The following is a 26363-nucleotide window of genomic DNA, read 5'->3' on the forward strand; positions in this document are numbered from 1 at the left end:
TAATATGTGAGGGGACTGTGTTCTCTTATTAGGAGTGCAGTATGAGTCCCCAGAACCAAGGACAGGTGTTTTCGATGAACGGTTAAAATGGAGTTTGAAGTTGCAATGGGTTTGTATAGGAAGGGGGATGTCTGATTAAATGAATAGAATCAAGCAACTTAAAAACTGAAGTCTTTATTTTGTAAAGACTTGATCAACATTTAATTTGTATTTGGCACTGTTTCACTTTATACTGCCATGTTACATTTTATATTGTAAGACTGCAGATCTTATTTATTTTTAAGTTCATACAAGTATATAAATATTTTGTTATTTGGATTTACATTTATACGATTGCAGAGTGTTTCGTTTTTTTCATGCCGTGTAAGAAGTATTATTTCATGAAACAATGTGCAATGTTCTGTGTCAGCCCTTGTTCAAATAAATATTTTCTATATTACTGCTTGTATCTCATTAATAAATGCTTTATAAGGCATAGATAGTCCTCACTTTAGATGGGCTCATGGACTTAACTAATGAGTAGTAACAGCCTTAATAAATTATTGAGTATAAATAAGTGTTTATAAAACATGTATAAGCACACCCACTAACCATGAACAAATGTGCGTATAAATGTTCATATAAATGGTTTGTATATGGTCTATCCTTAGACCTTCCAAATGATATAAAGGACCATTAACGACTCATAACTAGCTTGTTTGTAACTGACGTGGCACTTTATTTATAAATGGGAAATCTATCGTTTACAAAGTATGAGCATACAATTATTAATCACTTAAGGATTAGGTTCTTGAGGTACAATAAAACGTTCATAACTGTGTTTACTAATGCTTAGTAATGTATCATCAATGCTATACAAATCATGAATTCATGATGAATTAAGAATTTACTAACGCTTAAGTAATCATCAATAGTATATAGTTCAAACATTTATAACCGTTTACTAATAGTTAGTAATGTATGAATAATCTTTTACAAATGATAATTTCATGATGAATTAAGAATTCCAGTTATGCTTTACTACTGCTTAATAAGGTGTATTTTCAACATTTATAACTGTGTTTACAAATGATTATTAACATATGAATAATCCTTTACAAATGATAAGTTCATGATTAATTTTTTTTTAATTTACTAATGCTCAACTAATGCTTTATAGTGCATAGTTATTATAAAGTGCTACCGGATATCGCTGCCTATTTGCAACAGGTTGTGATTGGGAGGCATTCGAAATCTCAAGGACTGAGTAAATGCAAATGTTATGCATTTTTCATCCCATCTGATAAGGCTCATCATAAGGGATGACAGCTGAAATATAAGCAATGTTGCTGCAAATTTTTCACAAAAAAACAAATGTTAAAAAGTCAAATACCTTTTTTTGAAAAGGAATAAGCTGATGAAGCTGTCAAGTGAACAATGTTTACCAGTTCAAAAGGATTTTGAATGTTACTGTGTTAAGTGAACCATCGCCTTTTTTCTGTTGTGAGAATCACACAGACTGAACAGTCTTATGTCAATATTACAAATTAAGCTAATAAACTGAACTTGGAAATTGTTCTAGATGTTGTACACAGTTTGAATGGTTCCCAGCTTCCTCTCCTGATGTAACAGATGGTTTGCCAGAAGCCCTTTGTTGAAAGTCCTTCTCCATCGCTTCTCTGAACTCCTCCTACACCTGCTGCTTTGCCTCAGTCAGGGACAAGGCCACTGTCTCCCAGGCAATCTGTACCTTGCAAATGCCTCTGGAGTCCACCTCTTTGACAGTGGAAGCTTTTAACATTGACCACTCTGGTTCAGTGCTTTCACTGCCACCCCTACGGCAACATACCTGATCCCAGTGGTTCTCCCCAGAAGTGGTGGGTGTTTTTTGGGGGGGATCAGAAGAGTCTACATGTGGCTCCAGAGGGTGGCCCCATATTCCATAAATTCAATTCCACTCCATATTTTCCAGAGACAGGTCAATGGAGCAATAAATCGTAAACAATGTAAAACAGCATGAGTAAAGTAAATCCTGTACACAGCAAAGTGGTTTCAGCACTTAGAAACCTGTCAGCAGTGAGCTCTGATTCTCAACTCTATTTGGAAGAGGGGGGCTGTGTATCAGTGAGAAGAAAAAAAAAACTTTTCTTCATCCAAGCATGGATAGACACATTGTTACACATTTTTCTGACTCAAAGTGTACTATAGGATTATTATGACCATAACAGTATAATCATATTAAGCCTGAAACACACCCCTACCATCCATCCATCCATCCATCCATCCATTTTCTTCCGCTTATTCCTGTTAAGGGTCATGGGGGGCTGGAGCCTATCCCAGCGGCTACGGGTGAGAGGCGGGGTACACCCTGGACAGGTCGCCAGTCCATTGCACACACAGTTTTATATATTTAAGCACATTCCTGGGAAAGTTGAGGTACTCAATAATAGGATTTGAGCATATTTGTAAACTTAAGATATGTGGCTATAAAATCATCCAAAATGTCAGAACTTTTGAGGGAATGATAACTTAAGTCCTATGATTCTGCAAAACATCAAGTCCTTTCAAATACTGTATGACAAAGAGATACTTTATTCACATCACGACTAAAACCACTGTAAAACTGCATACCTCATGTACTGACTGGGTTAACTTCAATAGAAAAACATTACTTGAATATCTGTCTGCAAATAAAATATATAAACAAGATGCATCCATGCATTTAGAGGCCACACACATGAAAACATCCAGTTACATACATCAGTGGTTACTACATTCACAATATATTCAGAATCCAAAACTGAGTTTGATGAAGGTAGCTGTAATCAGTTCAAATTACTGTCATGAAACAAATGCAACCTGTTTTGGCCTGTTCATATGAGTGTTCTTGGATCCAGGTAGGTTGTCCCTTATTGCAGCTACAGCATCAGGATTGATCACATGTTCCTTTAGCTTGGCTGTTCTCCTCCACGCAACTCCTCCCTGTGTACATTCAGAACCACTTCTCTGCTTCACTGATGCATCTTGTTTTCTTTCTACATCACTTTTTCTCCGCTCAGAGCCACTCCTTCTCTTGAACCCCACTGTCCTGCAGTCCATGCATGTTCCAGACTTATTCCTCCCAGCCTTGACATTGCAGACTCTCGCCATGGAATGAGAATTGCCATTTGAACCTTGAGCAGGATTGCGAATGTTCCCCAAAGCTTGCATTCTCTGAAGGTGGCTGCTGAATGATGGAGTATGGGAGGCTGAAGCCCTTTGAGAGGAGTGCACCCGGCTCTCACTGTAACTCCTTCTGGGGAGAACCACAGGACTCCTGTAATCAAGTTGTGGGCTCAGTCTCGACTGACGGCTTTGACTGTGGGTGGAGCGGCAGCATAACAAGGTAGTGGTGCGGATACAGCACTGGGTGCAAGCACAGCTGGACAGAAGGGTTGAGTGGCTAGCCAAAGAGGAAAGGAGGCTGAGGGGGAAGGAACGCTGACATTGTAGGATGCACTTTGGAGAGCTGAGGCGTGATGAGGCAGTGATGGATGACCTGCCACAGCTGTAGAGAAAATCAGGTACAGCAGACTTCAAACTTTCTTCCTGGACTGTCTGTATTTGTTGCCACTCAAGTTGCAGCAGCCTCTCCAAGTACCTTTCCAGGGGGCCCAAAAGCCTGGGTCGCAGGGCCCCCCTACTCTCCATGTTGTAGAAAACAGCCAGTTGACTAAGGCTCCAGGAATTAAATGGGGGTGGGAGGAAGTCTGGGAAGTCAAACTGATGGCTTTGTGCTTTGGATCTGAGGCTGTGAGAGAAACAGTCTTCAGCTTTGATGACCTCTGGGAGCAGCTCAAGCTGTGGAGGAACACCACCAGAGGGCAACACAGAAAGTCTTTCTGAGTCTGACAAGTCTGTGTCACTGTTCTCATCGTCACAGACACTCAAAGTTTGTGTGTCTGAGTTTTGACCTGTATCAGACAGGGGGTGTTGGAGAATGTCAGCTGTGTGTCTGTTCCCACTGACAACTGTGTGCCCCACACAATGCTGAGCTGCCTGCTGGACCTTTGGCTCCATCTTGCCCTCTGCAGGAAGGGGCGGTGGACAGGGCATTGAGTCTGACGTACCATGATCACTGGAGGGACAAGTACAGGAGATGCCATTATCTCAGCATGCAGCCAGAGAGCCAGAAGAGCTGCACAATCAGTGATCTTACCTGTAGCGTGAGATGGAGAAGGTGGGAGGGGGCTTGGGCTCTCTCACTTTATGTAGCCACTCCTGTTAAGGAGACACATGTACATAGATTATTTTCTAATAATCACTATCCTTCCTTTTACTACTGCTTATGCTTTGAAGGGTTGCAGGGGTGTTGGAGCCTATCCCAGCTGCCTTTGGGCGAGGGGCAGGGTATACCCTGGAAGAGTCGCCAGTCCATTGCAGGGCCAACACAAATAGACAGACAACCATTCGCTCTCACAGCCACACCTATGGTCAATTTAGAGTATCAATTAGTCTAGTCCCCTTTGCATATCTATGGACTGGGGAAGCAAGCGAAAGTACCCGAAGAGAACCCACGCAGGCACAGGGAGAACACGCAAACTCCACACAGAAAGACCCTGTATTTGAGCTGGGCTAAGTGTCATGCCACAAAATGGTCAATCCCACACACAATTACATGATGCCAATAGACAAATGCACTTCATGTATAGGTTCCGGATAACAAAGTTCATATTACAGAAGTAGAAATATAATAATGTATCTTATAGAAAACTTTATATACATAAATTAACTGTAGCCTGTATACCTACTGAAATTATGACAAGAAATTAGGGTCAAACTAATACATTTGTTGGCCAATATATCAGCCGTTATCAGCCTATCATGTGCTTATCAATGATAGTGCTCCAATCTTCACAGACGCTTATGTCGTATATTGTTTTCTGGTATGCACAGGTATTGGAAAAAAACTTGTTAGAGCACATAAAATCTAGAAAAGAATGCCTATGGTGATTTTAAAAGGGTGAAATATACTGTGTCCAATAGAAAGCATTCCAGCACCTTGGCCTGCTTTTATTTCTGTTCTATTTTGGCCTTTATTTAAATGGTCATGCATGAAAATGTTCAATATTTTTAAATAAAATTAGATTTTTGTAAAAGAAATTAGCCTTCTGAGTACCTTTACATTGCTGTTTCTGTACAAAATTGGTGCACAGTGAACATAGAGTGGGCGTTTTTCAGTCCTGAACAAAAATTCAATATATTAGACTTATTGGTAATCTGATTTTTTTTCTCCTCTATTGGGCTCAAAATTCCCTGGTCAATCGTCTCCTCCAAGAAATTTTACATCCAGTCACAGAATCCTTCCATTTTCTACTGCGTATCCCAGTAGGGGTCGTGGGGAGGTTGGAGCCTATCCTAGTCACAAGAAGCGAGGTACACCCTGGATGGATCACTAGTCCATCGCAGGGCCTACACATATAGACAGACAACCATTCTCACAGCCAAACCTATGCTCAATATAGTATCCAATTAACCCAGTCCCCTCATGTCTTTGGACTGTGGGAAGAAGCCAGAGCACCTAGAGAGGACCCACGCAGGCACAGGGAGAACAAAGAAAGACCCCATGTGCAAGCCGGGACTCAAACCCAGGAAGTTCTTGCTGTGAGGCGACAGTGCTAACCAATGCACCACCGCACCACCCCACTCAGAGAATCATCTATTAAATATATAATCTTTCTTTCAGTCCTTGCTTGTTTTATTAAGTCTGTAAATCAAAAAGTTTTCTCCTTCAACAACCATGCTAACAACTCTGAATTATATCCCAATGCTTTTACTCCAATTTTGTTGAATCTAAATCTTGCTTTTAATATGATAATCCATCCATCAATCCATCCATCCATTTTCTTCAGCTTATCCTGTTAAGGGTCGCGGGGGGGCTGGAACCTATCCCAGTGGCTTTCGGGCAAGAGGCGGATAACATCCTGAACAGGTCGCCAGTCCATCACAGGGCCAACATATATTGACAGACAACCATTCACACTCACAGTCATACCTTTCGTCAGTTTAGAGTATCCAATTAGCCTAGTCACAATTTGCATGTTTTTGGACTGTGGGAGGAAGCCGGAGTACCCGGAGAGAACCCACGCAAGCACAGGGAGAACATGCAAACTCCACACAGAAAGATCCCATCCCTGAGCCGGGACTCGAACACGGAAACTTCTTGCTTTGAGGCGACAGTGACAACCACTGCACCACAATGACGCGTCTGCCAATTCATTACCTCCTACACCTATATGACCTGGCATCCATTTAAATGTAGTACTAAGTATGACAGTGCTAACCACTATGCCCCCCTAATATGATAATATACAGAGCAAAATTTCATTTTCAAAATCATTGTGATCACATAAGTAGCAAAGTCTGTCATCCTCATTTGTGCCTAACAGCATGTTTTCACAAAGACGATGGAGTATATCAGTCCTGTACTGGGCCAATATGTCATCATTCAATATTTTCTGCCGTGGAGGATCGCGGCTTTGATACCAGTGGTTACGTACTAGGGCTTGACTGATTAATCAGCCAATTATAGCCATTAGAGTATTAACGTTAATCAGCAAAAAGCTGGCCAATTGACACCAATTTTAACAAGTAATTTTCAGAAATGAAACGCCATTCATATCGTTTTTCTTAGAAATTATGTCCTTGTGTATCCAGTACATGGCACTCCGACTCCTCTTATGTCATGCTCTAAGGGACAGGCTAGGCCCCTAATTCAGCCAGGGAAGTAAAGCTGTAGAGGCCCCCTAGGCACGTGGCCAACAAGCGCATTTCAAGTAATTTTAGGCACAAATCACTGTCAGTGGGTCATGTTACCATATTACCATTGTACTGAATCAAAACAAGTCCTAGCCTAAGTAATATTCACTGTATTTCAAACTACTGCTAACTTCTGTACCAAAACGTGAACTACTTTTCACAAAAGAAGACACAGTGCTGCATTATTTTACAACATAAAAGGCATTTTTTAACAGCTGAGGAAACAAAGTCCATGAATTCTAGCTGTAGCTTTATCAAACCAAGTGGTCCAGACATCCGTGGGAAGAAAAAAAAAATCACTGAGGCACATTCCATCTTAAGGTACAAAAAAATAATTATTGTATTGTTTTTATAATGGCAAATTCAATAAAATCATACACATAATCAGTGACAAGCAACAAGAAGAATCTACACTGCTCAAAAAATAAAAGGAATACTAAAATAACACATCCTAGGTCTGAATGAGTGAAATATTCTTTGTATAGTTGAATGGGCTGACAACAAAAATCACACAAAAATCATCAATGGAAATCAAATTTATTAACCCATGGAGGTCTGGATTTGGAGTCACTCAAAATTAAAGTGGAAAAACACACTACAGGCTGATCCAACTTTGATGTTATGTCCTTAAAACAAGTCAAAATGAGGCTCAGTAGAGTGTGTGGCTACCACATGCCTGTATGACTTCCCTACAATGCCTGGGCATGCTCCTGATGAGGTGCCAGATGGTTTCCTGAGGGATCTCCTCCCAGACCTGGACTAAAGCATCCGCCAACTCCTGGACAGTCTGTGGTGCAATGTGGCGTTGGTGGATGAAGCGAGACATGATGTCCCAGATGTGCTCAATTGGTTTCAGGTCTGGGGAACGGGCGGGCCAGTCCATAGCATCAATGCCTTTGTCTTGCAGGAACTGCTGACACACTCCAGCCACATGAGGTCTGGCATTGTCTTGCATTAGGAGGAACCCACGGCCAACCGCACCAGCATATGATCGCACAATGGGTATGAGGATCTCATCCCGGTACCTAATGGCAGTCAGGCTACCTTTGGTGAGAACAGCCCCCCCAAAGAAAAGCCACCCCACACCATTACTGACCCACTGCCAAACCGGTCATGCAATCTCCAGGGCAGAAGTCGCCAAGGCAGGTAAGCCACTCTGTGGTAGCAGAGCTCCGGGGTGGATAAGATCTGACCTGGGTATCTCAAGGCTCTGGACACTCCTCAACCTCCCTGGAAAGGCCTACGTCAGGGTACTAGAAAGGAGGGTCAGGGCGATAGTCGAACCTCAAATTGAGGAGGAGCAGTGTGGTTTTTGCCCCGGCCATGGAGCCATTGATCTGCTCCTCACCCACGCAAGGGCGCTGGAGGGGGCATGGGAGTTTGCCTAACCAGTCCACATGTGTTTTGTGGATCTGAAGAAGGCTTATGACCATGTTCCCAGGAGCACCCTGTGGGGGGTACTCGGGGAGTATGGGGTGGATGGCTCCTTACAGACTTGTTCCCGGTGAGGGTTGGACTCCGCCAAGGCTACCCTTTGTCATGAGTTCTGTTCAGAACCTTTATGAACAGAATTTCTAGGCGCAGCGGGGTGGTGGAGGGAGTTGAGTTTGGTGGCGGGAGGATGTCGTCTCTGCTTTCTGCGGATGATGTGGTCCTCTTAGCTCAATCAGCCCACGACCTGCAGCTCTTGCTGGGACAGTTCACAGCCGAATGTGAAGCAGTGTTGTTTTCGTCACGCTGGACGAAAACGAAAATGACGACGTCAGACCCCTTTTTTCCATGACGAAAATGAGACTAAGACGATTGTCACCATAGCCCTGTAAAGACTAAAATGTGACGAAATTGTATACATTTTCGTCTGATGAGAACGAGACAAGACTAAAATGTTAGTGGGTGGACGATCAAAGTTTCAAAACATGCGTTTTGTTCCGCCAATTATAACATGCGTGCAATGTCAATCAAGACCTCAAACACCAGCACGGAGCCAGCTGTAGCTGTTGGTCCTAATGGCCATGCCCCCATCATCAGTACACACGCACTAAAAGCCTCTCTCTCACGCGCACACAAGACAAGTCTGGGCCTGTCTGCAGCGGAGGAGATACACAATGGCAGCAGCAACGGGATCGAGTGGTCGAAAAAAGAGAGATGATATATGGTTGAACTTCAGCTACAGTCCAAAAGATAATAAAACTGAATGCCTTGTACGGACCCAGGGAGAGTCAGATGACGGAGCCACCACAGCTTCCTCACGTTGTGGCTTCAAACTCATGGGAAAAAATACAACAAACCTCAAAAGGCACCTGAAGGCTAGCCATCCTGCTATTTTTGCGAAGGTAAGTTGCCTGCAACAAGACCATAAAGCATAGCTTTAGTCTATGTTAGGCTAGCCATGTGATGCATTTTCTTTTTTGTATGAAGCCTAAAGTTTTGTGGTGGTGGTGGTGGTTACACCTCCCCCGTGGTGCAGAGACCGCTTCCTAGTGCTACATGCTAAAGCTAGAATGAATGGGGCTGCCAGGGGCCCCGCTAACGTTGGCTGGTTTAAACCAGCCCTTCTATTTATTTAGCATGTTATGAATCATCAAATTGCAATATGGTTAGGGTGCCTTAAACTGCTACTGCTGTGAGCACAATCATATCTTGAATTATACGTAATATTAAGTCTGTCTTTATCTGTAGGCATTTACAGGAGGTCTAGTGTGTATTACTAGTATAGTATTAAATGTATTTCTTTTGCCCCCCCCCCCCATCTAGATCCCAGAGACCATAGCCCCAAAGAAGAAACCAGGTGGAGTGCAGACCTCTTTAAAAGCGTCATTTGCAGCGTCAACAAAATATGACGAGGACTCTCGAGAACAACGGAATAAGGAAATGGGAATTGCTTTATGGATTGGTCGGACAGGGCTTCCTGCTTCCATTGTTGAGGATGAGGAATTCATCCTCATGATAGAGATGTTTGACAAAAGACTGACCATCCCCAAAAGATCTAATGTGAACAATTTAATTGAGAAAGTATGCAATGATGAAAAACTAAAATTCAGAGAGCAACTTGCCACAGCACGAAGAATCACCATTGGCCTGGACATGTGGTCCAAAAAAGGTCTCACAGACTCGTTTCTTGCAATAAGTGCCTGCTACTATTGCCCAGAGGACAAAAAAAGCACGTCACATATTATTAACTCTTACCCAGCTTACTCACCCACACACTGCAGAGAGTATAAAAATGTGTGTTGACCGATGCACAGGGGACTGGGGAATACCGCAAGACAAAATACTGACAGCCATATCTGACAACGGAAGCAACATGGTTGCAGCATTCAAATCTGTACAGGATGTTGAGGAGACCAGCACGGAGGAGGACTCTCAAGACAGCAACACTGAAGATCCTGTGCTGGCTGCTGACGAACAGAGGTAAATTATTTCAGTTTAGCAGTCAGTCACATGTTTAGATGTGTTTTTTTTCTCCACAGTCAGCTACGATTGGTTTTATTCACTTTTGGAAATGAATGTGTGCATACTATGAGTGTACATACGGTAGATTGTTGTATTACATGGTGTTTCTTGTGATAATTGTAATGAATTTACTATGGAAGAGTAATTATTTCTTTTGCTGTGTTCTTGTCTTTTCTATCAAGGTATGGAGCCATGGTGAGGACCCCATGTGTTGTACACACACTGCAGCTTGTGGTGAACATGATCAAACAAGAAGCAAGTGTCAATCAACTTCTGGATAAAGTCCGAGTGCTGGTCAAACTCTTCCGCAAGTCATCAGTGGCAACAGAGCAGCTGCTTAAGGAGTGCCAACTAACTCTTATGAAAGACTGCGCCACTAGATGGTCCAGCACATACCTGATGATTTCCCGGCTTCTCCAAGTCAAGGACTCTATTGTTAAGGTTGCTGATGGGATGACCTGGGACTATCTACTGCCAAGCGAGTGGCAAAAGCTGACTGCTGTCAAACAATTGCTCCTCCCCTTCGCTGAGCATACACAGATGCTCCAGACAGACACACAGTCTTTGTCACTTGTGATTCCTGCCCTTCTGGACCTGCAAGCTCACCTGTCTGACTTCCTCCATGCCCAGGGTTGTACCTTCAAGGACCTAGGGTCCTTGGCAATGAAGATGAAGGAAAACATAGACCAGCTGCTAGTTCAGCTGCTTTCTTGACAAGACAAGCTCAAAGTTCTCACCCCTTGCTGCTGCTGCATGCTTCCTTGACCCAACAGTGAACACAGAAGCACTTCTTACAAATGATGATGAACAAATTCAGGAGATTTTAAGCAAAGCACAAGATTACATTGTTCAGGTGGTGCCACCAGTAATACGAGAGGAGGAGGTTGAGGAGGAATCAGTGAAGGGAGAAGAAGGAACAGCAGAGGAACTTGCACCAGAGAGAAAGCAGTCCAGATTCAAATATTTGTCAAAAACAAACCGGCCATCTAGGTCTAGCCACCCAAAGCCGTCTGTCAGGCAGGAAATGGATAAGTTCAAGCAGCAGCTGTCACAGCCCTTAACAGAAGAAGAGACTGCCCTAAGTGCCATTGACTTTTGGGTTGCACAGTCAGATTATGCGTATCCACTCCTGAAACCGATTGCCTTAGATCTTCTGGCCATGCCTGCATCTCAAGCATTTGCTGAGAGAGTCTTCAGCGTTACAGGTGACCTCAGTCGTGGCCGTTGTAACAGAGCCAGAGTCATTTTAGAGAGAAGCGCTTTCCTCAAATTGAACCGGTAGGCTACCTAACGGCAAGTCATTTCAGGGGTAGTGTCATAGTACAGGTCCTAGTGTGCTTCCATGTTGCTTCTGTTTGGTTGCCATAAATAGTTGTTTTATATATGCAGAGCAGGAAATTTTGTTTTGATGTTTACATGTTTGTAAAGCCATTCATGGCCATGTTGAGATTTTCCCATCCTACTTAGTATGGAAGTAAGTGTGCTTTTATTTTTTGTTTAATATTTCATTGTGATTCACCATGATACAATACTCTTATTGTGTGCCAGTGTGTTGTCTGCATCTGCAACAAAATAATAAAAATAAAAGGTAGAGAAAGAAAAAGAGGGGTAAAAACTCATCCTTTGAAAGTAGATCAGTTTCAGTGTGCATCATTCTAGTACCTGTATTGGCCTATTAAGTACATACACACATATCTTTTATTTAGAGGTATCTTTGATATTTGACAAAAACCTTGTTGAGTTTTCGTCGACTAAAACTAGACGAAAACCTTTTTGAGTTTTCGTCGACTAAAACTAGACTAAAACTATCAAGGATAGAAATGACTAAAATGTGACTAAAACTAAGAAGCATTTAGTCCAAAAGACTGAGACTAAAACTAAATCTAAAATGCCTGCCAAAAACAACACTGATGTGAAGCATCTGGGATGAGAATCAGCACTTCCAAGTCTGAGGCCACGGTCCTCAGCTGGAAAAGGGTGGTTTGCCGACTTCAGGTCAGGGGTTCCTGCCTCATGTGGAGGAGTTTGAGTATCTTGGGGTCTTGTTCACGAGTGACGGTAGGAATGAGTGAGACATTGACAGTAGGGGTGTGCCAAAAAATCGATTCACATAAGAATCATGATTCTGATTTACTACAATTCAGAATCGATATAAAATGTCCCAAAATCGATTTTTAAAAAATCAAAAAATAAGACAAATCTGCTGGCTGTCCACCTCCTTTTTGTAGCTATGCGGGACGCACGGGACTTCCTGACATCACCACACAGCCAGATTCTGTAACTTAGGCATGAGCAGAAAGCTCCAAAACAAAAAAGAAATTAGACGAGGCAAACGTTAAAGGCAAAGATTTGGACACATTTTGGTTTTTACCGAATGCCCGGGAAGACCGAGCTTGACATGGGCTTCGCAGTGTGCAAGATATGCAAAATGAGGATGAAGCACTTCGGCAACACCACCAATGCGTGGGCTCATATCACCAGGAATCACCCAGAGTTAAAGGACATGGTGCAGAATCAGCCACCAGCGGCAGACCAACGCACACTGCAGTGCTTCACCAAACTCTCTGCCAACTCAGAGCGGGCAAAAAAAATAACCAGGTCTATGGCCTGCTTCATCGCCAAAGATTTAAAGCCTTACAGTGTAGTGGAGAACGAGGGGTTTATCTGCATGTTGCAGACAGCGGAGCCAAGATACGCTATACCATCCCGTAAATTTTTCACTGAGACAGCTGTGCCACAGCTGTACCAATAGACTAAAAGAAAAGTTGCCAGTGCCTTGACCAAAATGACCACAGTGGCACTAACATGATGCATGGACATCAAGAGCAACCCAATCTTTTGTGACATTCACCGTTCACTATATAACTGATATGTGGCTGCTCGAATCCCATGTTTTGCAAACTCGCATGATGCACGAAAGCCACATGGCCGTGAATGTCAATGCAATGTTTCACTCTGTTGCTGATGAATGGGAGCTCACTGTTGCGGATCTGGTGATTGTGACTGATAATGCTGCCAACATGCTTGCTGCTACACAGATTGACAACTTGGCACACATTACATGTTTTGCCCATCCTCTTAACCTGGCTGCTCAACGAGCTCTGAAGCCAACTGCGGTGTCACGATTGCTTGGGAGGATCAAGCGAATAACTGCCTTCTTCCACCGCAGTACCATCGCAAATCATGAACTGCAAGAGAAACAGAAACTTCTACAGTTACGGTGCACAAACTGAAAACGGATGTCGATACGCGATGGAACAGCGCACTGGACATGATCGAGCGATTCCGAGAGCAGCAGCATTTGTGCTGCTCTCCTCACCCCACAGGTGAGACGATGTGGAAGCGACATGTGGACACTCAGCAAGATGGACATCTCCACTGCTGAGGAAATGGCATCAGCACTGAAACAATGAAAGATGCAACCCACATCATGTCCAAGGATTCTACACCTTCACTCTCAGTTATATCTCCTTTACATGCTCAGTTGCTGCACAACACCGAGGCAGCTGGCGTTGCTGCTGACACTCCAGTTATTCGGGAAATCAAACTGTCAATCCATGAAGATCTGGTAAAAAGATACAGTTGTGCGCAGGATAAGTGGATGCTCTACACTGCTTCTTTCTTGGACCCCAGATTCAAGGCCCTGCCTTTCCTGGCCAAGGAGGACCAGCTGGAAGTCCATGCCAATGTAGTTGCAGAGGCTGCAGCACTTATATATATATATATATATACCTGTATATGTGTATATATATATATATACCTGTATATGTGTATATATATATATATATATATATATATATATATATATATATATATATATATATACACACACACACACACATATATACATACATACACTATATTGCCAAAAGTATTCGCTCACCTGCCTTGTCTGACATATGAGCTTTAGTGACATCCCATTCCAAATCAATATGACGTGGGTCCACCCTTTGCAGCTAGAACAGCTTAAACTCTTCTGGGAAAGCTGTCCACAAGGTTTAAGAGTGTGTTTATGGGGATTTTTTGACCATTCTTCCAGAAGTGCATTTGTGAGGTCACACACGGATGTTGGCCGAGAAGGCCTGGCTCTCAGTCTTTGCTCTAATTCATCCTAAAGGTGTTCTATCAGGTTGAGGTCAGGACTCTGTGCAGGCCAGTCAAGTTTATCCACACCAGACTCTGCCATCCATGTCTTTATGGACCTTGCTTTGTGCACTGGTGCACAGTCATGTTGGAAGAGGAAGGGACCAGCTCCAAACTGTTCCCACAAAGTTGGGAGCATGGAATTGTCCAAAATGTCTTGGTATGCTGAAGCATTCAGAGTTCCTTTCACTGGAACTAAGGGGCCAAGCCCAGATCCTGAAAAACAACCCCACACCATAATCCCCCTTCCACCAAACTTTACGCTTGGCACAATGCAGTCAGACAAGTACTGTTCTCCTGGCAACCGCCAAACCCTGACTCTTCCATCAGATTGCCAGATGGAGGAGAGTGATTCGTCACTCCAGAGAACGCACCTCCACTGCTCTAGAGTCCAGTGGTGGCGTGCTTTACACCACTGCACCCGACACTTTGCATTGCACTTGTTGATGTATGGCTTGGATGCAGCTGCTCGACCATGGAAACCCATTCCATGAAGCTCTCTGCGCACTGTTGTTGAGCTCATTTGAAGGCCACATGAAGTTTGGAGGTCTGTAGTGATTGACTCTGCAGAAAGTTGGCGACCTCTTCGCACTGTGCACTTCAGCATCTGCTGACCCCACTCCGTCAGTTTACGTGGCCTACCACTTCGTGGCTGAGTTGCTGTCGTTCCCAAACACTTCCATTTCCGTATAATACAGCTGACAGTTGACTATGGAATATTTAGGCGCGAGGAAATTTCACGACTGGATTTGCCGCACAGGTGGCATCCTATCACAGTTCCACGCTGGAATTCACTGAGCTCCTGAGAGCGACCCATTCTTTCACAAATGTTTGTAAAGACGATCTGCATGCCTAGGTGCTTCATTTTATACACCTGTGGCCATGGAAGTGATTGGAACACCTGATTCTGATCATTTGGATGGGTGAGCAAATACTTTTGGCAATATAGTGTATATATATATATGTATATATAAACTGCATAACACATTTATACATGGTAAAAATAGATAGTAATGTAGGTCAAAGTTAAATAATCCATCTCATACACCCATCTTACATGGTTTTATGTATGCATTATTTTACCATAAAATGAGGGACTGGTGGTGATTGTATTGCACATCATGACTGATTTTTTTTTCCCTGTAGCATCATTTGAACTCAGAGGAGGCTGAGGACAAGCCTGAGACACCACAGCCAGACCCAGATGAAGGACCTGCCTCAAAAAGAAGGCCCTCTGCACTGGTTAATCTATTGGGCAAGACATTTACTGGAGTCAGTGTCATCCGTAAATCTCCCGGCACCATGGCTGAAGAAATGTTTGGAATCCCCTCCACTGTCCCTGTCAGAGAACCCCCTAAGCTGGTGGAGGACCCATGAGACAGACTTCCCTCTCTTGGCTAGACAGGCTAAACGCTACTTGTGTATCCCTGGCACTAGTGTTGCAGCAGAGAGTATTCTCCACTGCTGGGGATATAGTGACAGCTCAGCGAAGCAGTCTTACACCAGCACATGTGGACCAGCTTCTTTTCCTACAAAAGAATCTTGATGTTGCACCTGCAAATGGACAGTAATCTTGGACACAATTCATGTCCAATTTTCTTTCATGATTTGTTAAAAAAAATCATACAATCAGTTGCACAGTTGTGGAGAGTTCTATTGTAGCAAGAGGCACTTTCATGAAAAATTCAGAGGCAGCTAGCTTACGGGTACTATTTTTCATTTGAAAAAAAAGGCACTTTTATTTTCGTAACTTGTGTTTCTTAAAGCTACTGAGAAATATTAATGTTTTTCATTTGTGCAACAGTTATGCTCCACATCATATTTTTGGTACTGCAACTTTCCAGTGAAATGAAAATGCATTGTGTTCAACTGTACCATTTTTATTATACAGAAGCACTTTATTTTTGTTCCAACTTATTTTATAGCTTGCTCCTTAGAGTAGCAGTTGTGGTCCACACACCATTTTTGGAAAAAGGCACTTTCCTTAGAATATAAAACTTAGTAAATGTAAAAAAAGACACTTTACTGTCTCCATTTGTCATTCTGTCTTGCAAAGCAGACTAGAGTAGATCATGAGGATCCTTTGCACACCTACAGATTGTAGCAGAAATCATTATGAATCAAATTGTTTTGAATCAAAAATCAATTTTGAATCGAATCGTAGACCCAAAAATCAGAATCAAATTGAATCGTGAGATCGTCAAAGATTCCCACCCCTAATTGACAGGCGGATCGGGGCGGCATTCGCAGTGATGCGGGTGCTAAACCAGTCCATTGTGGTGAAGAGGGAGCTTAGCAAAAAGGCGAGGCTCTCGATTTACCGGTCAATCTACATTCCAACCCTCATGAGCTTTGGGTAATGACCGGAAGAACGAGATCGCCAATACAAGCACCTGAACTGATTTTCCTCCGCAGGGTGGCTGGGCTCTCCCTTAGAGAAAGGGTGAGAAGCTCAGTCATTCGAGAGATGCTCAGAGTAGAGCCACTGCCCCTCCATGTCGAGAGGAGTAAGTTGAGGTGGTTCGGGCATCTGGTGAGGATGCCTCCTGGATGCTTCCCTCAGGAGGTGTTCCAGGCATGCCAAACCGGGAGGAGGCCTCGAGGCCAATCCAGGACATGCTGGAGGGATTATATCTCTTGGCTGGCCTGGGAACACCTCAGGATTCCCCCGGAAGAGCTGGTGGACTTGGCTGGGGAGAGGACAGTCTAGGCTTCCTTGCTGGGGCTGCTGTTCCCGTGACCTGGACTAACCAGATAAGGGGAGGATGACTATCAGTCCTCTGTAGGCTTGGGTGAGAGGGCGTTGGTTCAATCCAGCTTTCCTGAGCAGCCTGATGAAGTACAGCTTTTGCAGGGCTTTTTTCACTGTGGCTGTGGTGTTTCAAGTCCAGCTCAGGTCAGATGTGACCTACATTCCCCGGAATCTGTAGCTGTCTGCCCTCTCCACCTCAGTCCCTCTGATCAACTGGCTGAATGGCTGTAGAGGGGGAGGATTCTTCCTGAAGTCCAGGATTAACTCCTCCGTCTTGTCTGTGTTGAGGAGGAGGTTGTTCTCCTCTCCATAGACAACGATGTTGTTGACCAGGGCCCTGTATCCTGTCTCGTCTCCCCCTTTGATGAGCCCCAGGATGGTGGTGTCATCAGCATATTTAATGATGATGGAGCTGTCCTGGGTGGAGACAGTCACGTGTGTACAGGGGTGATCCAGTGCTGACTGTGATCTCAGCAGATGCCTGTCCTCCCATCTTCACCACCTGTGGTCTTTTGGTCAGGAAATCTAGGATCCATTTACAGGTGGGAGTAGGAACTCCGAGGTCTGCCAGCTTCATGATCAGTCTGCCAGGATGGATGGTGTTCAATGCAGAGTTGTAGTTCAGGAAGAGCATCCTAGCATACACTCTGCTGCTGTCCTGGTGTTGCAGGGTGTGGTGAACGGCTATTGCCACCGCGTTGTCCACTGATCGGTTGAGGCAGTAGGCAAACTGGAGGTGGTCCACAATGTCTGGAACCTTATTGTTGATGTGGGTGAGGACTAGTTTTTCCAGGCTTTTCATGGCGACTGATTTGAGTGCCACTGGCCTGAAGTCGTTTAAGGTGGGTATATCTGGTCTTTTGGGGACTGGTATGATGGTGGAGGTTTTGAAGATGCGGGGGACTTCAGCCTGGGAGAGTGAAGTGTTGAAGATGTCAGTATACACACCAGCTAGTTGTTCTCCACAGGCCTTCAGTACTCTGGGAACCCCTCTCAAGGACTTGTGGGGGTTCACCTTCTTCATAGCCTTCAGGACCTGGGTGTATGTGACCTGAAAGGCAGTGTCCGTGGGGTTCCAGGGGCTTTTGAGGGTGTGTCGTTGTTCAACCTGTTGAACCTTGCATAGAAGTTGTTCAGGCTGTCTGGGAGGGTGACGTCCTGGGGGTTTGTAGTTGTTGTGGTCTTCCTGTAGTTTGTGACAGACTTGATTCCCTGCCACAAGCTGCATGAGTTGTGGTTGAGGTAGTAGCCTTCAAGGTTTTGGGAGTGGGCACTTTTTGCTGCTTTGATGGACTTCTGGAGCTTGTACCTGGCTTTCTTGTACTCCTTGTGGTCTCCTGATTTGAAGACCTCCCTCCACTTGCTCATTTTCTGCTTTATGTCCCTATTAAACCAGGGTTACTTACGCATAGTCCTGGGGGGTGCACAGATGGGTGTGCAACAACTGATGTAATCACTAACAGTCTCTGTGTATTCATGGATGTCGTTGGTGGCCTCTTTGAGAGTGCTCCAGTGTGTTATCTCTAAGCAGCCCTACAGGCTAGCTTGTGCACTGTCCAGGTGTTAATGGTTCTCACTGTAACTGGTCTTGACTTGAGCCTTTTATTGTAAACCGGTTTGAGTCGGAACGCCAGGTGATCAGACTTTCCGAGGTGGGGTTGTGGTTCAGCTGAAAAGGTGTTTTTAATGTTGCTGTAGCAGTGGTCCAATATTTTGTTTTCCCTGGTGGGAAAGCTCTCAAACTGATGCAGTTTAGGCATGGTTTTCCAGAGATTACAGTGGTTGAAATCTCCCAAAATAATAACAGCAGCATTGGGATATGTATTTTCATGCCTACTGATCACGTCGTGTAGCTCCTTCAGTGCAGCCTCGTCATTGGCAGAGACGGGGAGGATGTACACAACACTCACAATGATGCACTGCAGTTCTCTGGGCGAGTAAAATGGTCTTCGTCTCAAAGTGAGATATTCCACATTTTCAGAACAGGATTTTGAGATGATCTTACAGTCAGTACACCAGGATTGTTTGAGGGCAGCTGTTCCTCCTCCGCTGGTCTTGCCGCTTTGTGGAGCGGTGCGGTCCTCCCTGAAGAGCGTGTAGCCATCTGGTATTCCTGCCTCGTCGGGTGTCCTCTCCCCCAGCCATGTTTCACAGAAGCACAGTATGGAGCAATCCTGTATGTCCTTCTCGGTGGAAATCCTGGTCTGAAGTTCCTCCATCTTATTTGCCAGCGACTGAGCGTTTGCAGACAGAATGATCGGGAGGGTTAGCCTGCCATTGCTAACCAAGCATCGGAGCTTCTGGTCCACTCCTCCTCGTCTACCGCGCCTCCGCTTCAGCCTGTTGTTCTTGGGAGAGCTCCATTTTGGGGGCCAGCCTAGCATCTGGTCCGCGTAGCATGTTAGCTCTGGGTAGGACTCCAGCAAGTTCGGGTAAAAAAGTCCGAAACTGCTGCGCTCTCTCAGCTTTAGTGGGGTTGCCTGGTCGAAGACACTCTTCGCAGTGTGTGCCTTAGGTAAGGAGTAAGGAGTAAAACAAAGAAAAGAAGCGACTGGACTCGGAGAGCTCCGTGATGTCGCACACCGGGGAGCGCCATCTTGGATGGAATCCTTGACACTATGCGCACCATCACCTGACGTTTGTGTTTCCCTTGCTCAGCACGCAATGACATTTGGTTGCCAGTTAACAGGCTTTTCACATCTGCCTTTTGTACATACAGAAAGTAAGCATCTGCATCACACTTTTTTCGTGTTCCACTATCCTTTGGTGAATGTTTTTCCAGTCTTTCATGCCTCCCTTTATGAAAGGGCCATCACTAAGCACAGGTGCAAATGCCAGACAAACAGAGCAGTACAGAAACTGATTTTTTTTCACAGTTAAGTCAGCCACTTGCAGTTGGTTCCATCTTTGCTATTGAAAACTTTTGGTATAGCAATATTAGGGGTTTGATGAAGATGATAAGAAAAAAATGTATGTATATCCTGTGATTAAGGGCAAGCAAAGTAATCAAAACTATCAACAGACTCATTTTCATCTGTCTCATTTCTAACTTGTGGTTCAGGGTTCTGCTGCTGGGCTGCTGCCTCTGTAATGAGTCCCTGAGTAGACTCTGCTCTCCCTTTCACACTCCATCCAGTTTCCCTAGACTTGACTGCACCTGTATCACATAAAAAATAATAATCTGTAAGGCTTCATCACATTTGATATGGAAAACACATTTTGACATAACCAATTAAGATATTTTCAATGGCAAAATATGTAGACCTATTTCATATAAGTCATCCTATTCCCTTTCAATTGTAGGTTTCGTGTATTTACTATCTTAATTTTAATAATAAAAAAATACATAAATTGGCATATAAAGTGATTGTATTGGAACTAACGCTTGTTCGCACACTCTGTCTTCAACAGCTCACCTGTTCCTTCCATAATGACAGGAGCAATCCCCTCATCACAAATGGCTCCTGGCTGTGCTTGACACTAAATCACATTTTTTAAATGGTCATAATTCTCAGCACAAATCTTCCCCTTTAACAAAGCCTTCTGATCAGTTCAGGTCAGTTTCAGAATATAGTGCTGAATCATCTAGCATCTTAGGACACTTTTCGTATGGAGCAGGTCTACACCATACTCTTCATTATATTAATTCTAATACCTGTATATTCACTCAATGAGCAATCCTACCTGCCCACTCTGGACTTGTGGGCTCATGGCTGGTGCTTGGTGCTGGAACTTGCTTCTGACTCTGAGGGGCTACAAGACAAAAGTTTCCCAGTTATATGGCATCATACTATTATTTAAATTGTACCATTATGTTATATGACATAACGCCACACAATTCATTGACTTGATAATGAATTAACTTGAACGGTGGTTTGCAGGCAAAGTTCAACATCTTGCCTTACCAGTTAAATCGGTCCTCATTGGTCATTTCAAACCGCGAGCTAATTTTAGTAAAAAAGCTGCCAATTTTGGCACAATTTTGGCTGCGTCTTGTTTCCAGAGCTTTCCTCTTTTTAATTCTTGCCTTCTCCACGCCACCCTTGCTCTTTCTATTTTCCATCTTTCAAACACCACTAACCAAGTGCACGGATGTGTTACGTCAGGGTGAGTCTATATATATATAAAAAAAAAAAACCTGCCAGAGGAGGCCGAGACCCAGGGACAGCGATAGCAGCATACGTGATCAAAGCAGTGCTGTGACTGGCCCTCCCAGCCCAAACATCAGACTGGCCCACCTGATTAGCCACACCGGGCTTGTAATTCATAAATCTTCTGCATAAGGAAGAGCATTCACAATTTTCTAATGCCACATTCTAGCTGTTAAATGACAGAAATGAGATCATTGGTATATGCTGCTTAGTGTTGGAAAGAGAATATTACCCCCTTGTGGTGAAAACCATCTGCCCTTCAATCATTCACCCAATATAAGACTTTACATAACCACTACAAAGTTCCTTCATAGAATTTTAAAATTTACCCCAATTCAATTAATTTACACAATAAAAGTTTTCTTTTTTATAAAATCAAAAGCTTTCTGCAAGTGGATATAACAAAAGTATCACATGAGTGTGCAGTAAATATTATGAATGCTCTTCATTTCCTACACCCATTTTGCTGTTCAACCAACACATTTGTTTTCTCAAGAAATGTTATAAACTCTCACTTAAAATAGAGAAGTACTGTTCATATACTGTACTCAAGAAACTATTTCCTCTATAAATTAAGGTTATTGTGAGAGATTTTTCTGTAAGATGAGTAACAGACCTGTATAAGGGGGAGGTTTCAATTCCCAACAATAAAACTTTTTAAAACAATAGTACAAAAGTTGAAAAGGTCTTTAAATTTCAATAAATTGCTCCTCAAAACCAAAACTCCCCCACCTCCCTTGCATTTAGGATCACTTTTGTTGTAATTGCAGCATTTAGATCTTCAGTCCATCCATCCATCCATTGTCTTCCGCTTATTCCTTTTAAGGGTCATGGGGGTGGGGGGTGGGGTGGGCTGGAGCCTATCCCAGCGGCTACGGGCGAGAGGCGGAGTACACCCTGGACAGGTCGCTAGTCCATCGCAGGGCCAACATATATAGACAAACAACCATTTACACTCACATTCATACCTACGGTAAATTTAGAGTATTCAATTAGCCTAGTCCCCAATTGCATGTCTTTGGATGGTGGGAAGAAGCCGGAGTACCTGGAGAGAACCCACGCAGGCACAGGGAGAACATGCAAACTCCACACAGAAAGATCCCGGGCCCGAGTAAGGGGTGGGGTGGTGGCACCAGCAGCAGAGGAGGAGGAGGAGCCGGGACTTGAACCTAGGACCTTCTTGCTGTGAGGCAACAGTGCTAACAACTGCACCAACGTGCCGCCATTTAGATCCTCATAATTGTGATTAAATTTGTGACATGAAGGATTAATTTCCAAAAAGCAGACAACTCTGGTCTCTGAACTGAATACAGGAGAAACATGTTGGAAGCTCCACATTCACTAATGCAGCATCTTCAAAATTAGAAACAGCTTCAGTAGGCTAGCACATAATCACATACACGCCGCCCACCTTCCCTCCCCCGATGAACCCCTAAATTCCCTAAACCCCTCAAAAAGAAACTACATAACCAAACATTTTAAAAATCTCTGGCCACTACTAAACAGAACACATATGGCACAAGTATAATATGGGAATTATTCAAATAGAGTATGTAATCATATACAGATACATTATAATGCAATAATCCAAAATGAAATACTCCCTGGGCTGCACGGTGGTGCAGTGGTTAGCACTGTGGCCTCACAGTAAGAAGGTTCCGGGTTCTTTCTGTGTGGAGTTTGCATGTTCTCCCCGTGCCTGCGTGGGTTCTCTCCGGGTACTCCGGCTTCCTCCCACCGTCCAAAGACATGCAATTTGGGGACTAAGCTGATTGGATTCTCTAAATTGACCGTAGGTATGAATGTGAGTGTGAATGGTTGTTTGTCTCTGTATGTTGGCCCTGCGATGGACTGGTGACCTGTCCAAGGTGTACCCCGCCTCTCGCCCGTAAATGCTGGGATAGGCTCCAGCCCCCCTGTGACCCTTACTAGTAAGGAATAAGCGGAAGACGACGACAATGGAAATACTCCCCCAAACTGTTACAGGCAACCTTTGTTAACCTTAGTAACCACTTACTCTATCTGTATTTTGACAGACAAATCGTCAGGTCTCTGGATTTACAGGTAACAAAAACATTTAGTTGATAATTATACACAGTACAAGGAACACTGCTACACACACACACACACATATATATATAGAACATTTTATATTATATAAGCTATACTAATTTTTATTGGTTTTCCAGCTTAATATGATCTTATATTTGATGCTTAAAAGCTTAATTAGGTCCCTGCTTGACAGATCCAATGTTGAAAAACAAATCAATATTTACTCGCTCTTCATGATGACTGGGGAAGATGCACTGTAGCCGCGGAGACCTCTGCTGTCGCCGACCCATTTTCGACCTTGAAAAAAAAAAAGATTCGATAATAAACCCTCAGAGATACAATGCTCACACAATGATTAATGACTCCCGTTGTTTTTGAAATGCAGGCTATGCAAATGAAAAGCCAATAAAAACACAAGAACAGAAATATGTCCCATTCCTACCATCACTTATTCCCAAACAATTATGGCGTCTGTCTGACGCCACCTCAGCCCATAAGGCTGTTGCTGCTCCACGACGCCTTCTTCTTACTTTTCCCCTCTCCAGTGATGGCGCGTCACTCATTGCATCGTTATGAAATCTGCTCCAGAAAGACTACGCCCTTCCAACAACATGGCTGGGTGGGCGGCTCACGCTAATTATCTGTAGCTCTCGAAACACAAAACTCACCCCCGTTTACTTGGCTCGATTCAATGAATCATACAACTGCCGTCCAGCAGAGGGCAGTGGAGCTGTGATTAAAGGGATAGGACACAAGCGTTGAACTTAATCATTTGAAGATACAGTCAAAAAAAAGAGTTAATCTGTCATCATTGAATTTAGTAATCAAACAAACTCAATAAATAAATGAATAAATGAAAGAAATACACTACTAAAAAAGTGAAATTAAACTTCCAAAATGTACAACAATTTTAACTTTTAAAATTTGACATTATGCTTTAACAGGAATGAAATCCTAGTTACGTGCACTTTTACTTTTACGTGGGATGCTTGTGTTTGTCACCTGTGTTACTAGTATAAGCTTGTATTTTCATGTGTTCTTTGTGCAAAAGTGGGAAGTGCTCCCGAAATGTTTATTGTGGGCTATAACATCAGTGTTTCGATGACATATATCTCTGTCAGGATAAAGGACAAAAGAGACTTTTTTAACTTTATTCATCATGATTGGAAGCAAATTAATCGTAAGAATGTCAGGTTTTCAATGATGTATAACATGACTCATATGTTGTTGTATGCTTTTTAGAAATCGTTGAAAACCGAAGGTGTTTATTACCTGTACCACTGGCAGTAAACTGTAACTTAAGAGGTTAAAACAAAGCTTTGCTGATCGACTTTTGGACAGGTTTTGGTTGGCTACTGCCAAGAAGTTCCCCATTCTGATAAAAAAAAGCTATTTTGACATTGCTCCCATTTTCCAGGACATGTCTGTGTGAGGTGAGCTTTTCAAACCTCACTGCTATAAAACTATATTATACTGTGTGTGTGTGTGTGTGTGTGTGTGTTTCTTTGATTCTCTCAGGATATCAACTCTCTGTTCATCCAGACAGGCCGACCACAACTTTAATACAATTTTGACCAATCGCAACACTCCTTCTTTTTATGTCATCCGTTACGTCGTCATTTACACTTCCTGTTTCTACGGTCGAACATGAACCCTGGCTGCGTCCGAACTGCCAAGTGGCAAGCTACGTCCTACCAACTGTACAGCCTACTCCTACAACCTAAACACGGCGGCACCATTCGTACACTCTAGAAGATTAGTGGTGAAGCACGACCTCTGCTGGCAGAGCACCGATACTGCAAATAGGCACCAACGAAAGCCCCCACCTGCTGGCCTGACTGTCGTACTGCACTCCACTCTGAACGCACCTTTCACTCGTTCTCAATTATTAAGCACATTAACGCACCTTATAGTCATTAACAATGACTATAAATGCAGTGGCCTTAGCTGTGGCACATTTGCTGCCGAAAGCACCATGTCTGCTGCACAGTTTCTTGTGTCAGAGAGGACGGCACGGCAACGCCGGGTCAGGGCTCGCAGACGGCTCCTGTTTCAGGGTTTATTTAATTTCTTTGCAGAAGTAAGCTATGACATGAAGTGCAACATTTGAGAGCTTTAACGTCCTCCTGTTATATCTGTCCTTTCTCTAGTATATTTTTGTGGTTTGTGTACACACCTAAAGAGATACACTGATACTGCAGTCAAAAAGCAGTGCTATTTGTCATATAGACCTGTAATACAGCCTATCCATGTTTCTTGTTGACCCAAGGAAGTAAAAAAAAAAACCTATTGTAGTTTTTAGGTTGTGTTGGAGCATCTGAGGTTTGGCACCTGAAAACCAGGTGTTGTCATCAACATAGCCTAGAGCACAGCCGACATAATGACTTTCCAACATTGGCTCAATATAATATTATTTCTTTCCACTGACAGTCCAGCGTGGACCCCGTGGTCCATACTGCCGGCCGAACACCACCGTGCCCATCATTCAGCAGTTTTTGGACGACACCGTGGACCTGCGCCCCAACCTTCGCCTCTCTCATCAGTCCCTTGCTGCATTGACTGCTGCCCTCGACCTTACAAGACCCGTGGCTGGACAAAGGACATTGAAGTTCTTCTTTTTGTTTTTTGGCTGGCCCATGCCACATCCTAAAGGGTGGTGTGTGCAGCCTTTGACATGCCGAAATCCACTGTGCACGACATAGTCCACAGAGTCAGCAAGGCTGTCATTGCCATCCTGGGCCGCACCATCTGCTTCCCCACTCCCGACCAGCTGGAAAACAATGTACCCCTTTAGTATGTGAACATACTAGACACTAAATGAGTCACAACAAAGCTTATTTCCTGTTATTCTCATACGTTCTTCACTCATACGCGCATTTTATTGTGATGGGACATCCTATATTATGATATATAGTTAGTCTATTATAACTATGTATATTTAATGACCTTAGCACCAGCCGCCATTATTTAGAGCTCCTTACTGCTCCTTAATAACACATACCACATACGTAGACAAACACACAACGTTGTAAACA

General features: G+C 43.6%; 1 protein-coding gene across 3 annotated transcripts; it reads right to left on the reverse strand.

The window, feature by feature from the left end:
* Positions 1–439: 439 nt before the first annotated feature.
* On the reverse strand, positions 440–24020 carry LOC147267555 (uncharacterized). Of its 3 annotated transcripts, XM_086198462.1 has the most exons (5): positions 23771–24020; positions 23553–23625; positions 20810–20878; positions 4178–4239; positions 441–4096 (listed from the first exon to the last, which is right to left on the reverse strand). In XM_086198462.1, the coding sequence occupies exons 2-5, from the start codon at positions 23616–23618 to the stop codon at positions 2821–2823; spliced, it is 1473 nt and encodes a 490-aa protein (XP_086054588.1). In that variant the 5' UTR covers positions 23619–23625; positions 23771–24020; the 3' UTR covers positions 441–2820. The 3 variants fall into 3 exon arrangements, with proteins under 3 accessions (XP_086054589.1, XP_086054588.1, XP_086054590.1); XM_086198463.1 differs by lacking the exon at positions 20810–20878 and having other exon boundaries at positions 440–4096; XM_086198464.1 differs by lacking the exon at positions 23771–24020 and having other exon boundaries at positions 20781–20878; positions 23553–23626.
* Positions 24021–26363: the final 2343 nt, after the last annotated feature.

The sequence above is a fragment of the Aulostomus chinensis genome, chromosome 3 (genome assembly GCF_037954235.1).
Source record: "Aulostomus chinensis isolate RoL2024-O1b breed Wild chromosome 3, RoL_Achi_v1.0, whole genome shotgun sequence".
Classification (NCBI taxonomy): Eukaryota; Metazoa; Chordata; class Actinopteri; order Syngnathiformes; family Aulostomidae; genus Aulostomus; species Aulostomus chinensis.

Coding starts and splice junctions, on each gene's coding strand:
- LOC147267555 (XM_086198462.1), bottom strand. CDS start 23,618: ATGGGTCGGCGACAGCAGAGGTCTCCGCGGCTACAGTGCATCTTCCCC. Junction 20,879..23,552: donor CCAGTCATCATGAAGAGCGA/GTAAATATTGAT, acceptor TTTGTCTTGTAG/CCCCTCAGAGTCAGAAGCAA. Junction 4,240..20,809: donor CACAAGTCCAGAGTGGGCAG/GTAGGATTGCTC, acceptor TCTCCTTAACAG/GAGTGGCTACATAAAGTGAG.